This window comes from Corvus hawaiiensis, chromosome 1, assembly GCF_020740725.1.
Source record: "Corvus hawaiiensis isolate bCorHaw1 chromosome 1, bCorHaw1.pri.cur, whole genome shotgun sequence".
NCBI lineage: Eukaryota > Metazoa > Chordata > Aves > Passeriformes > Corvidae > Corvus > Corvus hawaiiensis.
In genome coordinates this window covers 33,030,615-33,045,966 of record NC_063213.1, presented here as the reverse complement: position 1 = coordinate 33,045,966, position 15,352 = coordinate 33,030,615, and the positions used below count along the sequence as shown (strand labels likewise).

General features: G+C 49.1%; 1 protein-coding gene and 1 long non-coding RNA gene across 3 annotated transcripts in view; one reads left to right on the top strand and one right to left on the bottom strand.

Moving 5' to 3' along the window:
• The window catches only part of TBX20 (T-box transcription factor 20), a 42,203-nt gene extending 35,552 nt beyond the window's left edge, over nt 1–6,651 (bottom strand). Inside the window, exons 1-3 of one of the 2 annotated variants that reach the window (XM_048299140.1) lie at nt 6,545–6,651; nt 2,010–2,244; nt 505–669 (exon numbers count right to left, since the gene is read on the bottom strand). In XM_048299140.1, coding sequence (XP_048155097.1) covers nt 505–669; nt 2,010–2,244; nt 6,545–6,575 — 431 coding nt within the window. In that variant the 5' untranslated portion in view covers nt 6,576–6,651. Of the gene's footprint in view, nt 1–504; nt 670–2,009; nt 2,245–4,267; nt 4,508–6,544 lie in introns of those variants that run through there. The other variant, XM_048299130.1, reaches the window with a different exon arrangement.
• Nucleotides 6,652–7,029: 378 nt separating this feature from the next.
• On the top strand, nt 7,030–9,850 carry LOC125335099. Its single transcript, XR_007207343.1, has 3 exons — nt 7,030–8,121; nt 8,321–8,675; nt 8,770–9,850. It is a non-coding gene; the product is annotated as an uncharacterized LOC125335099 (long non-coding RNA).
• Nucleotides 9,851–15,352: the final 5,502 nt, after the last annotated feature.

Genomic DNA, 15,352 nt, shown 5'->3' with positions numbered 1-15,352 from the left:
TGATTAAAATCAAGAATAAAATCACTGGTTAGCAAATGTTGGATATGTTACAGAAATAATATCATTTCAAGCCTAAACAGCAATGAACTGCAATTTATTTCTACTTTGGCTTGGCTGGTGGTGCCTGGATTGCTTTAAATTATGAGGTCAAATATTGGGGGGGCAAATCCAAGGGAAAAATCTTTTTTTTTTTTTAAAGCTTTCTTATCTGAGTCATGACAAACTTCATTAAAAAGAATTAAAACAAACAATATGTATAAAAGAACTCTTAACCAAATTCTACATGTCTTGGAATATTCAGTATAAATCAAACCTCAGGCAGAGATCTGAGGCCAGATTCTGCAGCACAAAATTTGTAATCAGAGTTTTGTAACCAATTTTGTTGAGCATGGACTCAAAATTTTAGAGCACTGTCTGCAAACAAAATGGAAAGATTAATACAAGGTATTTCTTGAAGAAAAAAAAGTAAAGAGAAATAAAAGACCAGCAATAAAATCTACAAACCTTGCAGGGAGAGGAGGGTCAGCTTTTCCAGCCACTAACCAGGAAGACCTGTGGTAGGCATATCTATATCTTTTATTGTCCACAGGAACTATATCCATTAACACAATATACTTGGCCTCAGGATCCACTCCCGAGAAGGAAACCCTGATCGTAGGAAACATTCTCCTGAAATAAAGGCAAATCAGAAAATAAATATTTGGGCAGAGAACAGAAATAAGAGAGCTTCTGAAAGGCTGCTAAAAGTAACAATTATATTTAAATCCCCTGAAAAAACTTAAAGCATCTATTGATTTTGCCTCCACATGATGGAAGTTAAATCTTGTGTCTCTCTAATAAGGAGACAAAAAGCAGCTTGAAATCGAAACGATATTTGGGAAGCAGAAAGAAAAATATGGTAAAGGTGAAAAAGTAAAGGAGAAATATACTATTTGCCTGTTAGTTAAAAGTACACAATGATTTCAGAAGATAGTTATAGCTAAGGTACATAAATCTTTAGAAACTTGGATTTTCTTTTAATTATTTATTTTTTACGGGATCCATACTACTGTAAGGGAAGTATTCCAGAAATTATTTTGGTCATTATTCTCCCATATGTTAGATGAGTGTTTTCTTAAGCCTGCTCACAATATTTTTGAATGAAATTTTCAAAACTAGAAACTTTCTTTTCTGTACTAAACTTTTGACAAAACACAATTTTAAAGTGTAAGGTTATCCTGTGGACCAGAAAAAAAAGTTAAATAATTTTTAACAGGTTATAATTTTGAACTTTAAAGTGCATGTTTTATACCTACTTTTTTTAAAAAAACAAAACAAAACAAAACAAAAACATATACCGATAGAACTAACCAGTTAGGGAAAAAAAATAAAAAATCGTCTGGGAACGACATTAGTAAAAAGTAACTTTGGGGATTGAAAAACCCGAAAAGACATTTGGCTCCTCCGGACTGCATTTTACTGACCCAAACCCCAAAAGCTTTACTGAAGAAACGGCATGGTTTGAGGTGACAAGAAAGCCTGGAATTCTTTTGCGCATTTTTGCAACCGAGAGAAAAGAACCAAGCAAACCAAGCTCTGACTTAATCATTCTCCCACGACCCCGCGTTCCCCGTGGTCTGTACCAACCTAGCCCCTTGAAATCACTGCGGGATTATAGTCGCAGACCTGACTATTAGGGAAACAACACTTCTAGCCTGCCGCCAGGACGCCCCGGATGGATTTCAGCCGGCCCCGCTGCAGCGCCCCGCGCCCCGCTGCCGCCCCGGGCCGCCTCTCCCTCTGCCCCGGCGGAGCTCCGCGCCCCGCTCCGCGCAGCGCCGGGCTGGGCCCGCCGAGGGGCTGCGGCAATTATGGGGCTTCACCCTCCTCTTCCTCCCCTTAACCCAGCCGTGCTGTTCTCCCGTTACAAAAAACTGCAGGGTTTCGGTAATTTTGTCTTTTTTCCCCCCTGTCCAAAGCCACTTTTCGAAAGATGCCCAGGGGGAAGACCCGGGGCTGCCCAGCCTTACCTCCCGGATTTGGTGATGATCATCTCGGTACCCAGTTCATGAAACTTGTCCCAGAGCTCCTTGGTCTCCAGGCTGCAGGAGATTTTGGCCATCTCCTCGCTGGGGATGATGGGAGTGGTGGGGATGAGGGGCTCGGTACACAGGGAAGAAGGGCTGCTGCTAAAGTCCCCGTGAGGGTCCAGGCTGGATAAATCACTCAAAGGCTGGGCGCAAGAGGATTTCTCAACGAATTGTTCTGCAGGGTTTGAGGAAAAAGAGAGAGGGAGAAAGAAAAAGAGAAAGAGACACAGAGGATTCAGCTAGGACAACGCGACCACCGAGACGAGCTATTTAAAAAACTAAAAATCTATAAAAAAGGCATTTTTCGTTCGACTGCCGCCGCTCTGCCCCAGCACACCCGCAGACCCGGCTGATTCCTTAGGCATCCGCTCATCATTTGAGGGCAGCGGTGGTGATTTTCGGAGATGAGCTCCGGGAAGAGCCCGGTGCGGATCCACTCCGCGGGGCACGGCGGGGCAGAGCCAGCCCTGCGCGCTGCCCCCGCCGCTAACCGAGGGGTTCCACGAAAAGGTCACTAATTCTCATTAAAACGGGAGCGTTGGGCGCCGAGGGGCTGCTGAGGGCCAGGGTCACGCTGGGGGAGCACGGGAGGCTGCTCCTGGACTGCACCGCTGACAGAGAGCGCAACACAGAAGGAGCCCGAGCGCGGCCGCGCAGGCTCCGCGCTTCCTCCGCGGGGAAGAGAACCCCAAATACCAATTAAACAGCGGGCACGGGCTCGCCCTCCCGGAAAGCTGGGTCTGCCTTTCTCCCTGGCGGTTTGCTGACACTGAACACGCTCCTTTGGAGAAACTGTCTCCAGGGGAGCTGCGTGCGGCCGCGCAGCCTACGCGGGTGCAGTAGCTGCTGCCGACGCTGGCCGCCCGCCGCGCCTGGCTTCCGCCGGCGCTGCCGCCCACCCCCGCCCGCCCCGGGAGGCTTCGGCCGCTTCAGCAGCTCCGTTGGGAGTTTCCGCCAGAGGCGAGGCCAGGAGGGAGCAGGGCTGCGAAAGCTCTGCCCCGGCTCCGCGATGCGGCACCGGGATACGGCGACGGATCCGCCGCTCGGCGCCAAAGAACAGGAGAAGCACGAACGCGCCCTGCCCCTCCAGGGAAAGGTTTTGCCTAAAGCTCCAGTTAATAAAAACCGAGTTACAGGCAGTCGTTTCCCTTCGATTTTTAGTTGAACGACATGCGGGAAGGGGTTAAAAAAATTTTGAAAAGGCAAATTAAATAAGCGTTTTCAGAAAAAAAACCAACCAAACAAAGAACAACTCCACTAACACTAACTTTAACACCGACCCATGTAAATATGCCGATCGGGAATACTACAACATTCTCGGCCTACATTAGCGCCCAGACTAAAAACTGAAGTTCACAAGGAATCCCTAGACTATGTGAAATCTTTTGAGACAGTTGATTAGGTGGAGCAGACGCTGAGGGAGCTGCCTTTGCTAAATTCTTTTAAGATTGAGTGTAATCCTGTTCATTGGCGCCCTGAAAGATTAACACATATTTTGTAGTTTTCTGCGAACTCCTGGATACACGCAAGGATGACAAACCGCAGAAACTTGGGGGGCCGAGGGGGAGGAGGCGAAGATGTTAATGTCTTTTAAAAGCTTTCAGGATTCTGAATCGAGGCAACCGAATAGAAGCGAAATCGCTTACCCGAAAATCGCGAGCACTTAAACTCCTCCCGGTCTATGTAGAACAAAACAGCATGTATGAGCCTACATCGAGGAGCTGTGAAAGGATTTTCAGGTCTACGCACAAGTTTTACTACCCTTGTAAGCCTAGGCACGATAACGGAGAGTCTCTTAATTGACTTCAGAACCAGGGTGGATTTGCAATAAATATTTAAGAGATTCATTTCATATCAGCGAAGAGAAATGGAACTACCTTAGAGTGTGGGATTATTCTACAAATGGCGAATCTGGATAAATAAGAGGCGTAACTGAAACTGGAGGAATTTAGGAAACTCTTTATGCTATAAACAGCCTCGCCTAAAAACGGCGATAGGTGATGAAGGGGCTCAACCTTCAAGCTTAGGTGGTGCTGCTTTTCCCTCCGCAGGGAAAACCTTCGGGCAGGGGGGACGCGCCGCTTCCCCGGCCGGCTGCCGGAGCACCGAGAAGAGTGAGCCAGTGCGGCCAGGGCCAGACGGACGGACGGGAGCTCCGCACCCCACGGACACCGGCGGTCACCCCCATCCCCACTCACCCAAAGGCTTGATGGTGCTCTCGGGGGACTCCTTGTCCTTGGAACTGCCGCTCGACATGAGGGCGGCAATGGAGAAGGCGTTGGCCCGGGAGGAGAGCTGCGGCTTAGGGGGCGGCGTGTACTCCATGGCCACTGTGCGGGGAAGCGGCGCGGCTCGGTGCGGCGCTGCCCGGACGGGGCGGGCGGGAGGACCGGCCGGGGGTGGCGGACCGGGATACCGGGAGCACTCTGCTCCCGGCGCCGCGAGCTCCCCCGCCTTAACGCGGGGCCGCGGAGATCCTATCGGCCGGCGGCCAATCGGCGCCGGGACACGTCAAGGGCCCCGGCCCGGCCCGGCCCGGCCGCGGGGGAGGGGGCGGAGGCGGAGGCGGGCGGCAGCGGCAGCGGCAGCAGTAGTAGGAGGAGGAGGAGGAGGAGGAGGAGGAGGAGGAGGAGGGACGGACGGGAGGGAGGGAGGGGAGGGGAGGGGAGGGGAGGGCAGGGCAGGGCAGGGCAGGGCTCTGGCCGCCCGCGAGGTGGGGAGGGGGCGGCTGGCCCTCGGGACGGCTCCCCGGAGCCTCTCCCCTTTTGGGCACCCCAGCCCCACTCCCCGCCGGGGCCCCGGCTGCGGTTCGGGGTGCGCCCTCCGCTCCTCTGAGCCCTGGGGGCGGGAACGGGGGGGGCAGGCCCCGCGGCCGGGGATGCTCCCGGGAAGGTCCCCAGGCTATTCGCTTTGCCGAGGCAAGAAACGGCGGAGAGGCGCTTGAAAGGATGAAACGTAACTGTGGATTTTTCTGGTGCGTGCGTGTGAGTGTTAATTTTCTCTTCTACATTCAAATGTTGAAAGACCACAGCTTTCAAAGCAGCCGTTTTCGTCGTTGTGTGCTTTCCGCTGGGACAGAATGTTCCTTAAGGCTCATCGTGCCCTTGGTTTTCCTGCACCGGATCCCAAATATTGTCATCCCGGTGAGATGTACTCGCCCCCACCGACTCCAGGGGAGACCCTTGCAGCATTCCCCTTTTAGCCAAACCAGCGCGTGGGCCGCTGATCGCACAGTTTTCTTCAACTCCATTTCATCGGCTGCGCCGAAATAGATGGTATTGATCAAGCACATAAGACAGAGAAAGTCGGGACGGGCTGATGGTACCAACGAGCAGATTATTCCAAGGTAGTGATTTAAGTAAGTTGCTCACCAGTATTCTTTCACACGTATAATAGAAACATACTCTCATGAATAAATAAATAAAGAAAAGCGGTGCGTTTAATTCCTTTAAATAAAAATATTACTGAAAATATTTACTCGCTAGAACGATTCACAAGAGGACATGCAACTTGGTCACTGAAGTTCCACCTTTTAAACCTAGAACAGAATCCAAGAACTTTTAGTATGCACGCTTGTGCCAAGAGCCTTACATAGCCGGTGTCTCTCCGTTCCTGCTGCACTTAATTAATTAATATGGAGAAACAATTATTCGGGTCACCCTTCACAGCCAGTGGAGTGGGGAAGACGAAACAGTGCTTTATCACTTTGAGTTCAGCGGGAACCAACTGCAGTTTGCCTTTTTATTACCTGAATTTTGCCAATAGATAGAATACATGTCACAAACGGGACGTGCATATTTAGAAGCGCCTGAAGCGTCTGGCAGAGGATTCTGGCGTCGCCCGCAGCAGTCTGGGGGCCCAGTCTATAGCCTCAGGCATTAGCGGGAGGAGAGGGGCGAAAGGGGAGAGCCCGGCCAGTGCCGCGGCCGGCGAGCCGGGAGGGCCAGCTCACGAAGCATCGCCTCTTGCTTGACACAGGGAACCAGAGACGAGCGGTTCTGCCGACATCAATCTTAAGCAAACAAACAAAAAGTCCCTCCAACAGTTTACCACTTTATCCCGAGGGACATCCCGCCAAGTACGGGTCCGACTTCCCTGTGGGACAGCCCTGCTGCTGGGACCCCTCCCGGCGTGCGAGGGGCGGCGGGACGGGGGTCCCGAGCTCCCGGCCCTGCGCTCCCTTGGCTCTACCTGAAAAGCAGGGTTCGGCCTGCCTGAAAAGAAAGACAAAGGAGGGTACAAACAGCCGGGGAAATTATTCTATTCACCGTTCCTCTGGTGACGGGGCTGCCTAAGTCTCCTTTGGTTTCCTACCTACTGTATGCGCCGGGCAAATAAGGATAATAAAACCCACGAGCTCTCGTCAAAGTAACAGCACAGATCCTACTGGGGGAAAAAAAAAAACCGCCCAAACAAAAAACAATCTCTCCTTTTCCCTTGCTTATTTCTGTCCCCCAGCAGTGAGGGTAACATACCTGTGCCTAGCAGGGGCTGCTCCCAGTCCATCGGGGCTGAGGGGAGAGGGGTGGCGGGTGGCCGTGGACATTTCAGTGCGTCCGTCTGGGAAACATCGGCTCAGCCCCGGCAGCTGAGGAGCTCCGGACTGATTTCTGCTCTCCCTTGCCACGGGATTTCCAGTCCCGCGCGGCGCCCGGTCATTGCCTTGGCCCGGGGGAGGAGGACTCGGCCGCAGCGGGGGGAAGCGCTGCGCAGTGAAAGGGGCACGGCGCACCCGGGCGCGGAGACGAGCGGAGCGGCGGGCGAGGGGGAACCGAGGCCACGGCGCAGTCGTGGAGCTGGGACGGGGCTGCCGGTCACCTCCGGGCAGTGGGTTGCCCCTCTGGGAGAGGAACTGGCCTTGGGGGCTTGCGGGTCTCGTACCTTGGAGGTAAAAAAACCGGGGTGGAAAGAAACCAGGAGCTTCGTTTTATTTTATTTTAAACGGGTCCTTCCACACGAGATGGCTTTTCTTTTGCTTGGTCAAGTCATGCAATTTTTCGCTCTATCCCACGAGAATCTATATTTTTTTAGGTTTTTTTTTTTTCCCCTCGCTCCGCCTCTGATAAGGAAATGAGCCTTGTCTAGACGTCCAGAGCACCCCCCTCCTTCCCCGTGGGCAGGGAATGGGTCTCATCTCCGGCCGCCTAATTCTCGCTACGGCTCTCTCCCCCGCCGGGGCCGGACTGGGGAGACACAGGGATCAGGGAACCCGAGTGCGGAAAGGGAGAGAGCCCGGCTCCCCTGGGCTGCTTTGCCGTCCCTGCCCATGGCCCTCTCCGGCGACGGGACGGCTTCCAGAGACCAGGGGGTGGCAGGGGAACATACCACCACCACAGTGCTCTTGATGCCTCTCTGCTTTCCCAACCAAGTGGATGTATTTAATAACGTCCGCGCGCTCTTCCCAGGGGATGCGAACCGGAGCTGCCAGTCCCCGCCGCACCCAGGCACAGAGCGGCTGTCACCACTGTACCGACCCCCTCCCGAGAGCAGAGTTACTGACCCTGCTGCTCCCCAACAGGGCGGTTGCCTCGTTTGAACCCATTTCAATTAAATCCTTCGTTATTGTTTATCCGTTTATGAAGAACACGCAATCTACACTGCAGTTTGTTTTTAATCTAGCAAATCCATGTGTTTGTCGCGGGTGTCAGCCTGCTGTGGCAGAGACATTTCATTAGGCTTCATTATTCTTGTAAAGTACTTTTTTCGCCCCTTCCTTGGTCTAAAAAGCTCCTTACTCTCTTGTGCGCCAGCAAAAAACAGCGTGTGGTAATCGCTGCACACCTCGTCGCGTTCGTTCGGTTCCCAGCTTTAATCAGGATTAGGGCTCAGTTTCGCCGCCAGGTTTCAAACAGGGAGCTTGCGGCCCCCCTCCAAAACCCCTCTCTGATCCCTGAAAAGCCAAGGAGTAAACCCGATTCCGTGAAAACCATGAGAACCGCTTCTTCCCGGCCCTTTCCTCACCAAGACAAAATCGCGACGGCAACGACACACGAGGGACAAAAAACCCGCACAAACCCGCCGGGCAACCTAGGGTCCAGAGGGATGGTTTCAGGTGAGCCTTCGCTTGTGTGACAAGAGCTCCGACGCTGCGCGTTTCTGCGCGGCCGCGCAGGGCCGCCGGGGGTGGGGGGGGTGTGCGGAGAGGGGCGCAGACCGTGCGGGGAGCCGCGCTCAGGTTTTAAGCAACTCTTTCGCGTAGTGATGAGGGGCCGTCACCCTTTCTCTCTCTTTTTTTTTTATTCTCGCAAAAGCCCCCACGCCGCACACTTCTCGCCGCAGAGACAAACCTGGGCTGTGGTACCCGTGGGGTTGCCCCCCGGAAATGGGCCCGGCACCGAGCCGAGCTGGCACACGCTCTTCTCCCGGCTGTCCCTTGGGATAATCTGACATTTGCATCCCATCCCTCCTCCTCCGTTACTTCCCCGTGTCCCCTCCGGATCCGTCGCCTGTGCGGAGGGCAAGATCACCTTTCCCTTTAATTAGGAACCTATAGGTGAGGGGTGCTGCTGCCGAAACCCTCCCTGCCGCCGTCCCACCCTGACCGCTGCTGGCCTGGTGCTGCCCGGAATCTGTGTCTGACCCTCCAGCCCACACCCCCTCTCCAAGGTAACCTACAGCACTGCTTTGGGATCGAGCTTACTCCTGCCTCGGGAGGGAAGAGTTAAAATTTTTTACTCTTTCTTATTTTTCACCCTTGTAGATGAAAACAGTTTCTCCAGTAAAAAGAATGGTGTTTATTCGCTCGGGCGGAGTCTCAGGATCGCCCGTTCGTGCCTTGCGAGCGCACCGCTACTTTACAAAACGACGGCTACAGCACTACCCGGCTCCGGCTTGGGCTCTGCTCCTCTGCAACCTCACGCGATTATCAGCCCGGCTTTCAGGAGCTTTTTTCTCCTCCGCTGCACATAATTCTATTGGTCTGTCCGCCGGATTCCTCCTCTCTTTGCGCTCCCCGATTTCGGAGCAGCCCCCGCTCCCAGTGCTCTTGCTGCGGCAGGGACATCGCTCCACTGCCGCCGCTCCACGCTCTCCCCTTCACGGAAAGAGCCGCGCCAGCAAGGCAGAAGCCCACGTACCCGAGATCCAATTTCACAACAAAAACATCTCAATGTCACCTACGGCGAGAAGGTGGCTTATTGGAGCAAAATGCGAGGCATTTTAAACCCATTAGGCATCTCCCAGATGCAAATCCAATGGTGGAAAGAGAAAGGCTCTATTAAGACCCGAGGGCTGACAATTAGATTATAGTCCAATTGCCAGTGGATAATGTGCTAAAAGCTTTCCCATTTAGTGTAACTCCTCGCTGAAAATTATTCACACTTTACAGGCTGCCGCGCTCCTGAACGGGAGACGTCTTTGTCCGCGTAGAGCGCGAACAGCCGGGCATAACTCGACACAGACACACGGACAGATGCACACGCAGGAGGTCTCGCAGCCAGGAGGATCACTGAGCACATCCTTCCCGATCCAGAGCCGTGTGGCAAATCTGTTCGTGGTACAAGCTGACGAGCGCACGCACCGCCGCTACAAAGGCGCCAGGACAAGTGCCCCATGGGCGCACAGGCACCTCTTCCAACGTGACATACTGTGTGTATTTAGCATGGTTTGTGTAGAGCATAGCTTGGAAGATCATCGAGTTCTCAAGCACACATTGCCGCGTCAGCTGCACACAATTAGACTTTAATGTTCCTTCATGTGCAGAAAATACACTATTTTCCGTATAAACCTAAAGTTTGTATTTAATGACAGGGATGACATTTTCATTAAAAATAAATATCTGAGTTTGGGTACTCCACAGATTATTTCTTTCAGTTTAAAACCGTCACTAAAAGCTGATGAAATTTTCACTAAGGGCTTGAACTCCCAACTCTCTGCGGCTATAATTTGAAGTACCACCAAGCAGTACATGAGTTCGGATGTGATCATTTAATTCCAGTATTGCAAAATCTTTGTCATGGGGTGAGGGGCTTTGCAGCCGCCGATGCTGTGCCTGCCCGGAGGGCGTGGGGACTGTTAGCCTCCCTCCCCGCGGCGCGGACAGGCTCCTGCACCCCTAGGGAAGACGATGCTCTACGGCGGCCGGCCAGCATTACGTCCTGCCCCAGGGGAGTCTGCCCTGGACCGGAGGGCGGTGGAGGACAAGGTTGGGTTCCCCATAGCAGGATGGGGTAGGCAGAGGCAGCCAGGGCCTTCCTGACTATTCACTGAGGGAATCTCTGCCTCCCATCATGTCACACGTACCAAAAATCCTGAGCCTTTTTGGTTTTTTTAAAGGTATATACATATAAATAATAAACACACAAGTTTGTCTTGCTCACCTTCCCCAACGACACCGAATTGAAAACTAAAGCAAAACGAGTCATCCCCCCAAACACCCAGAACTGCTCCAGGACCGACAATGCACACCAGGCTTGAAGTGACCAAGCACCAGCTTTGGATTTTGGGGTTTAAATCGGTGGTCTGAAGTGTTATGAAAAGCCACGTCTTTAATGCTCTATTTTTATACAACCATTTTATGCTCAATTTCAAACCAAAGTCCTTAGGAGCCCTTCCACCTGTTTTGCAGAGTTAGAGGAAATATGAATTAACTGGCAGAATTAAGCAGAAAGGCTGGAATGTTAGAGAGAAAGATGAGATCAGAAAAGCTCCTTCACAGGTCTCGAAAAAGACAACACAGAAACACATTGTCTGTCCAACTTCATTGGAGAGAACATTTCAATGGCATGCAAAAGAATCTGTTTGTCTAGTTTCTTTACACAAAAAGCATTTTTAATTTCTTTACTCACAAAGCATTTCAGAACACTTCAAAATTTTATAAATCATAAAATGTAACTCGCTTCCTTAGCAGATAGGAATATTATTCAAGATGAACAAAATGTGCTTGTGTATACACTTCTCTATACACATACATACATCTGCAGTACCATACATTTAAACTTGCCCAGTGGTGCTTTTCTTAGTTGCCTTCCACAAAACAATACAATCAACCCACGGTCTGCCACAGCACACGATTTACTGTAAGCTGAAACCACTGCTTTGGATCAAAATTTTAGGGGAACACAAGACTTCTTTATTTCAGTGCTCATTTTAAAGATGTAAAAATTTATGTCCGTGATACGGAAGCAGTTTGCTGGAGCATCTGAAAAATCTGTTCTAGTTCCTGATTTTTGAAGTCTCACTGTAGTTAAGATATCCTGACAAGCACATGTATGTTTGTCTATTTGTCTGTCCTAGAGACAGGATGGAGCTGCTTCTTGACTTTCACCTTGATGATGGAAGACAAGAAGCAATTCCTGGCAGACTGCAAGAAAGTGATGGCTCCCTCTCCTTTGATTAGGTACAGTGGTCCACCTGAAATTCTGGGCTTGCAGTTTTCAGGAAAGCTGTCACTCACATTGTTTATTAGTTAAAGTATATCTCTGGCTATTGTGTGACTTGATTGTGTAGTTGGACTGCTTGGAAAATGTACTCATTGCTCAAACTCCTGAAACAATAAAATCTCTTCTTTTTTTCTTGTACCTGTGACAGACATTTTAAGTGAACCTCTTTTATTTTCATTTTCTTTCAGGCCTTTTTGTCTCTTTCCTCATTTAATATTTAATTTTCATTAAAAAATAATAAATCAGAACTTTTGAGCTTTATTAAGCGAGATTTGAATAGCTAATTTATTTGCTGTTTGTTGGAAATTACCTGTTTAAGAAATACTAATAAATAATAAATTGGCAATGTAGAAGTATTTAGAACAATCTCAGCTAAATAAAAAGTCTCAAGGAGCATTCTTTGGTTAAAAAAAATAATCAGACTTTACACAGCACTAAAGATGATCATGTGCATATTTATGAGAAAGGGCAAATTTTTTCCTCGACTTTTGCAGCCCTTGGATCGGTAGGAGAGTTTCAGAGTTGCCTGTAGTGGTGATATGAAAATAGGAATAGTGGGAAGTGCTGGGAAGAATAGAAACCTCAACAACTAAGAAAAAAGTTTCTGGCAAATGTTAAAACTTTTTTTTTTAAATAGAAGAGTCTGGTTTTGGGTCTCCATTTTGAGATGTCTTGGGCGTTACTTACTTCATCTAGATTTATAGTTCCTTGCAATTTTTTTGTTGTGTCCAAAGTTGTGTCCCAAAATATCCAAAGCTAGGAACCTAAAATTAGAGACTGCCTTTGAAACTGCTGATCTCTGCATATTTTCCCTCTGTGAACATACAGCAGTAGAAAACACGCCCAAAGACAATGAGTAAAGAGAATGAGTTTTGCTTTGAGGGCCGGCAGTAGAGAGCCTTACAAGAAGGCTGTCAGCCATTTCCCAAAAACTTCGGGAGCATTGCTTTTCCATTTTTATTCAGTGATATATCTGTAATTTGTGTCCACCTCTCCTGGTAGGTGTTAAGAAAAATGGTAGTTTAAAAAAAAAAAAAGGGAAAAAAAAAGTAATGAAGAAGATGGAAAACAAGGAGGAGTAAGGTGAACATAGAACAAAGAAGGTTTCATTTCTGGCCTAGTGGGCTTGGAAAGTGAGAAGAAGCGCTGTGGTTTACAACTCTCGCAGCTCACGCGGAGCAGTTTGTAACAGAGCGTGTGATACAGTCTGGGAGCAGCACTGCTGTCACTGAAGAGCTGCTCCAGCAGCCTTCTGCTGCCTGAAGCCTCACAGCCACAATCACAGAAACCCAGAGGGTGCAGAGAGGGTCCTGCTGCCGGACCCATCAGGCACCACAAACGGGGCCTGCCAGATATTTCTGGCTTATTTCCACACTGTAAGGATGGAGGGAGAAGCACTCCCACACCATGGCACGGTGAAAGATTGGTTTTGCTTATTTTAACAGTATGGGGAACCAGACTGGGGGTGTTCTGGCATAAAAAGGATTTTTTTTTTTCTTAAGCCTGCAATTTCGAAAGCATTCGGGATTAGGGCTTGAAAAACATATATCAGTACCCATAACATTCTGTTGATTTATCTGGCAACAGCTAAGCTTGCAGAGGGAAACTAAGCTTATTTGAAATAATGTGGTCATAAATAACACTGGGGGAAAACAGTTCACAAGTTTGTGTAACTCCCAGCACACTCTCTGCTGGAAGGCTGACACTGAAAGGGTTTTCATTTCAGCAGCGTGAAGACAACCCTACGAGGTAAGCACTTCCTGCTCTGCCTGCACGGGTTTGCAGGAGAAGCCAGCTTGCTTCCATTAGTTATATCAAAGTGAGGAAACCAATGAACCCGGAATTTGCACCATAAAAAGTAGCTACAAGCCAAGTAGGTTGCCATCAACTTGCAGGTGATCAGAGGTGAAATTACAGCCTCTTTAAAGTTAGCAGTTCATTTAGCACGGATCAGAGAAGAGCTTGAACCAGTATTTCAGTTCAACTTTACCAGGAATTTTTGGGTGGTTTTAGAGCTTAACTTACTGTTGACCATAGTACAGTATTCATAGTTGCTCTTAAAACCTTCACCAATAATGAGTGCAGTAATGAAAATACAAATCAAATAGGCTTCTGGGTGACATAGAAACTAGCATTGCCCTATGACAGACATGAGATTATAGCAGTTTATATTTAATATAAATGAGTGTGTGAGTCTTTTGCTAATGAAGAACATCTACAGTCTTGTAGTGCTCAAATTTGGCAGTTTAAAATATAGCTAGACAAGAGTAAGTCATGTGTTAACCTCAAGCGTTCTTGCAGGATACAAAGCCAGGCTGGGTTTTTCTAGATACAGGAAGGGTTAACAAAATTTGACAGAGTTGTTACTGCTGTTACTATGAAACACAAATGAAACTCAGCTAATAGGATAATACCTTGCTGTTTGTCCTGAAGAAATAACCAAGAAATACGATCACAGATATAGTTTGTAAATGGGTGTAAGTAATGTACAATGGATATCATATCTCAGGGATAGAAACAAGGGGAAGTAAAAAGGTGTGAGAACAACTCCTTTCCAACAAAAAATAAATAACACTTACTATCTATCATGCATCTTATTTTTTTCCACAGCAGAAAAATCAGCTTTTCTGGGCTTTTATTTAGATGATCTTTGGTTACACAAGGACTGAACTACATTTGCATTCCAGTGTGGTCTTTTCGCCCAGCACTGGGGATGTAAATGGGGAGATTTAAAAAAAATATAGAATCATTTGGGTTGGAAAAGACCTCCAAAATTGAGTCCAACCTTTGACTGACCACCACCTTGTCAATTAAACCATAGCACTATGTCCCATTTCCAGTCATTTCTTAAACACTTTCAGGGATGGTGACTCCATTGCCTCACTAGGAGTCGATTCCAGTGCTTGACAACCCCTTCAAAAACTCCTCCCAGTGCCCAAACTGAACCTCTGGTGTAGCTTGAGGCTATGTCCTCTTGTCCTGTCACTGGCTGCCTGGGAGAAGAGACTGACCCCCACTTTGCTACAACCTCCTGTCAGGCAGTTTTAGGGAGTGATAAAGTCACTGTGACCCTCCACTTGTCTCGTACGATTTACTCTCTGTAGACTCTGCACCAGCTTTGTTGCCCTTCTCTGGACATGCTCCAGCACCTCAATGTTTTTCTTGTAGTGAGGAGCCCAGAACTGGATGCAGTACTCAAGGTGTGGCCTCACCAGTGATGAGTTCAGAGGGAAAATCACTTCTCTGGTCCTGATGGTCATACTATTTTTTATACAAGCCAGGATAACTGGGCACTCTGCCAGCTCATGTTCAGCTGGCTGTTGACCAGCACCCCCAGTTTCTTTTCTGCTGGGCAGCTTCCCAGCCACCCCTCCTGAGGTTTGTAGTGCTACATGGGTTTTTGTTGTGAACCAAGTGCAGGACCCAGCACTTTGCATCATTGAGCCTCACACCACTGGCCTCAGCCCATTGATCCAGTCTGTTTAGATCCCTCTGCAGAACCTTCCTGCCCCCCAGCAGATCAACACTCCTGCCCAACTTAACATCATCTGCAAACTTAGTGAGGGTGCCCTCAATCCCCTTGTCCAGATCATCAATAGAGGTATTAAACAGAACTGCCCCCAGTACTGAGCCTCAGGGAACCCCACTAATGACTGCTGGGCAAAAGAGATGCCTCTTGTGCAAAGCAACCATCAGTGGAAAAAGACAGCTCACTCCTCCTCCATTCACCACTGCCCCGAGTCTGCCTGCTAGGATACTGCAAGGACTTTGGAGAAGGATTTGGCCTTTCTCTCTATCCATAGTTACCCAATATAGCCAAACCCTACCACAACAGAGCTGATGATTAGTAGCCAAGGCAGCCCCATGTTACACTAGTGGTTGATTAGCTTCCTTGTCTTCACC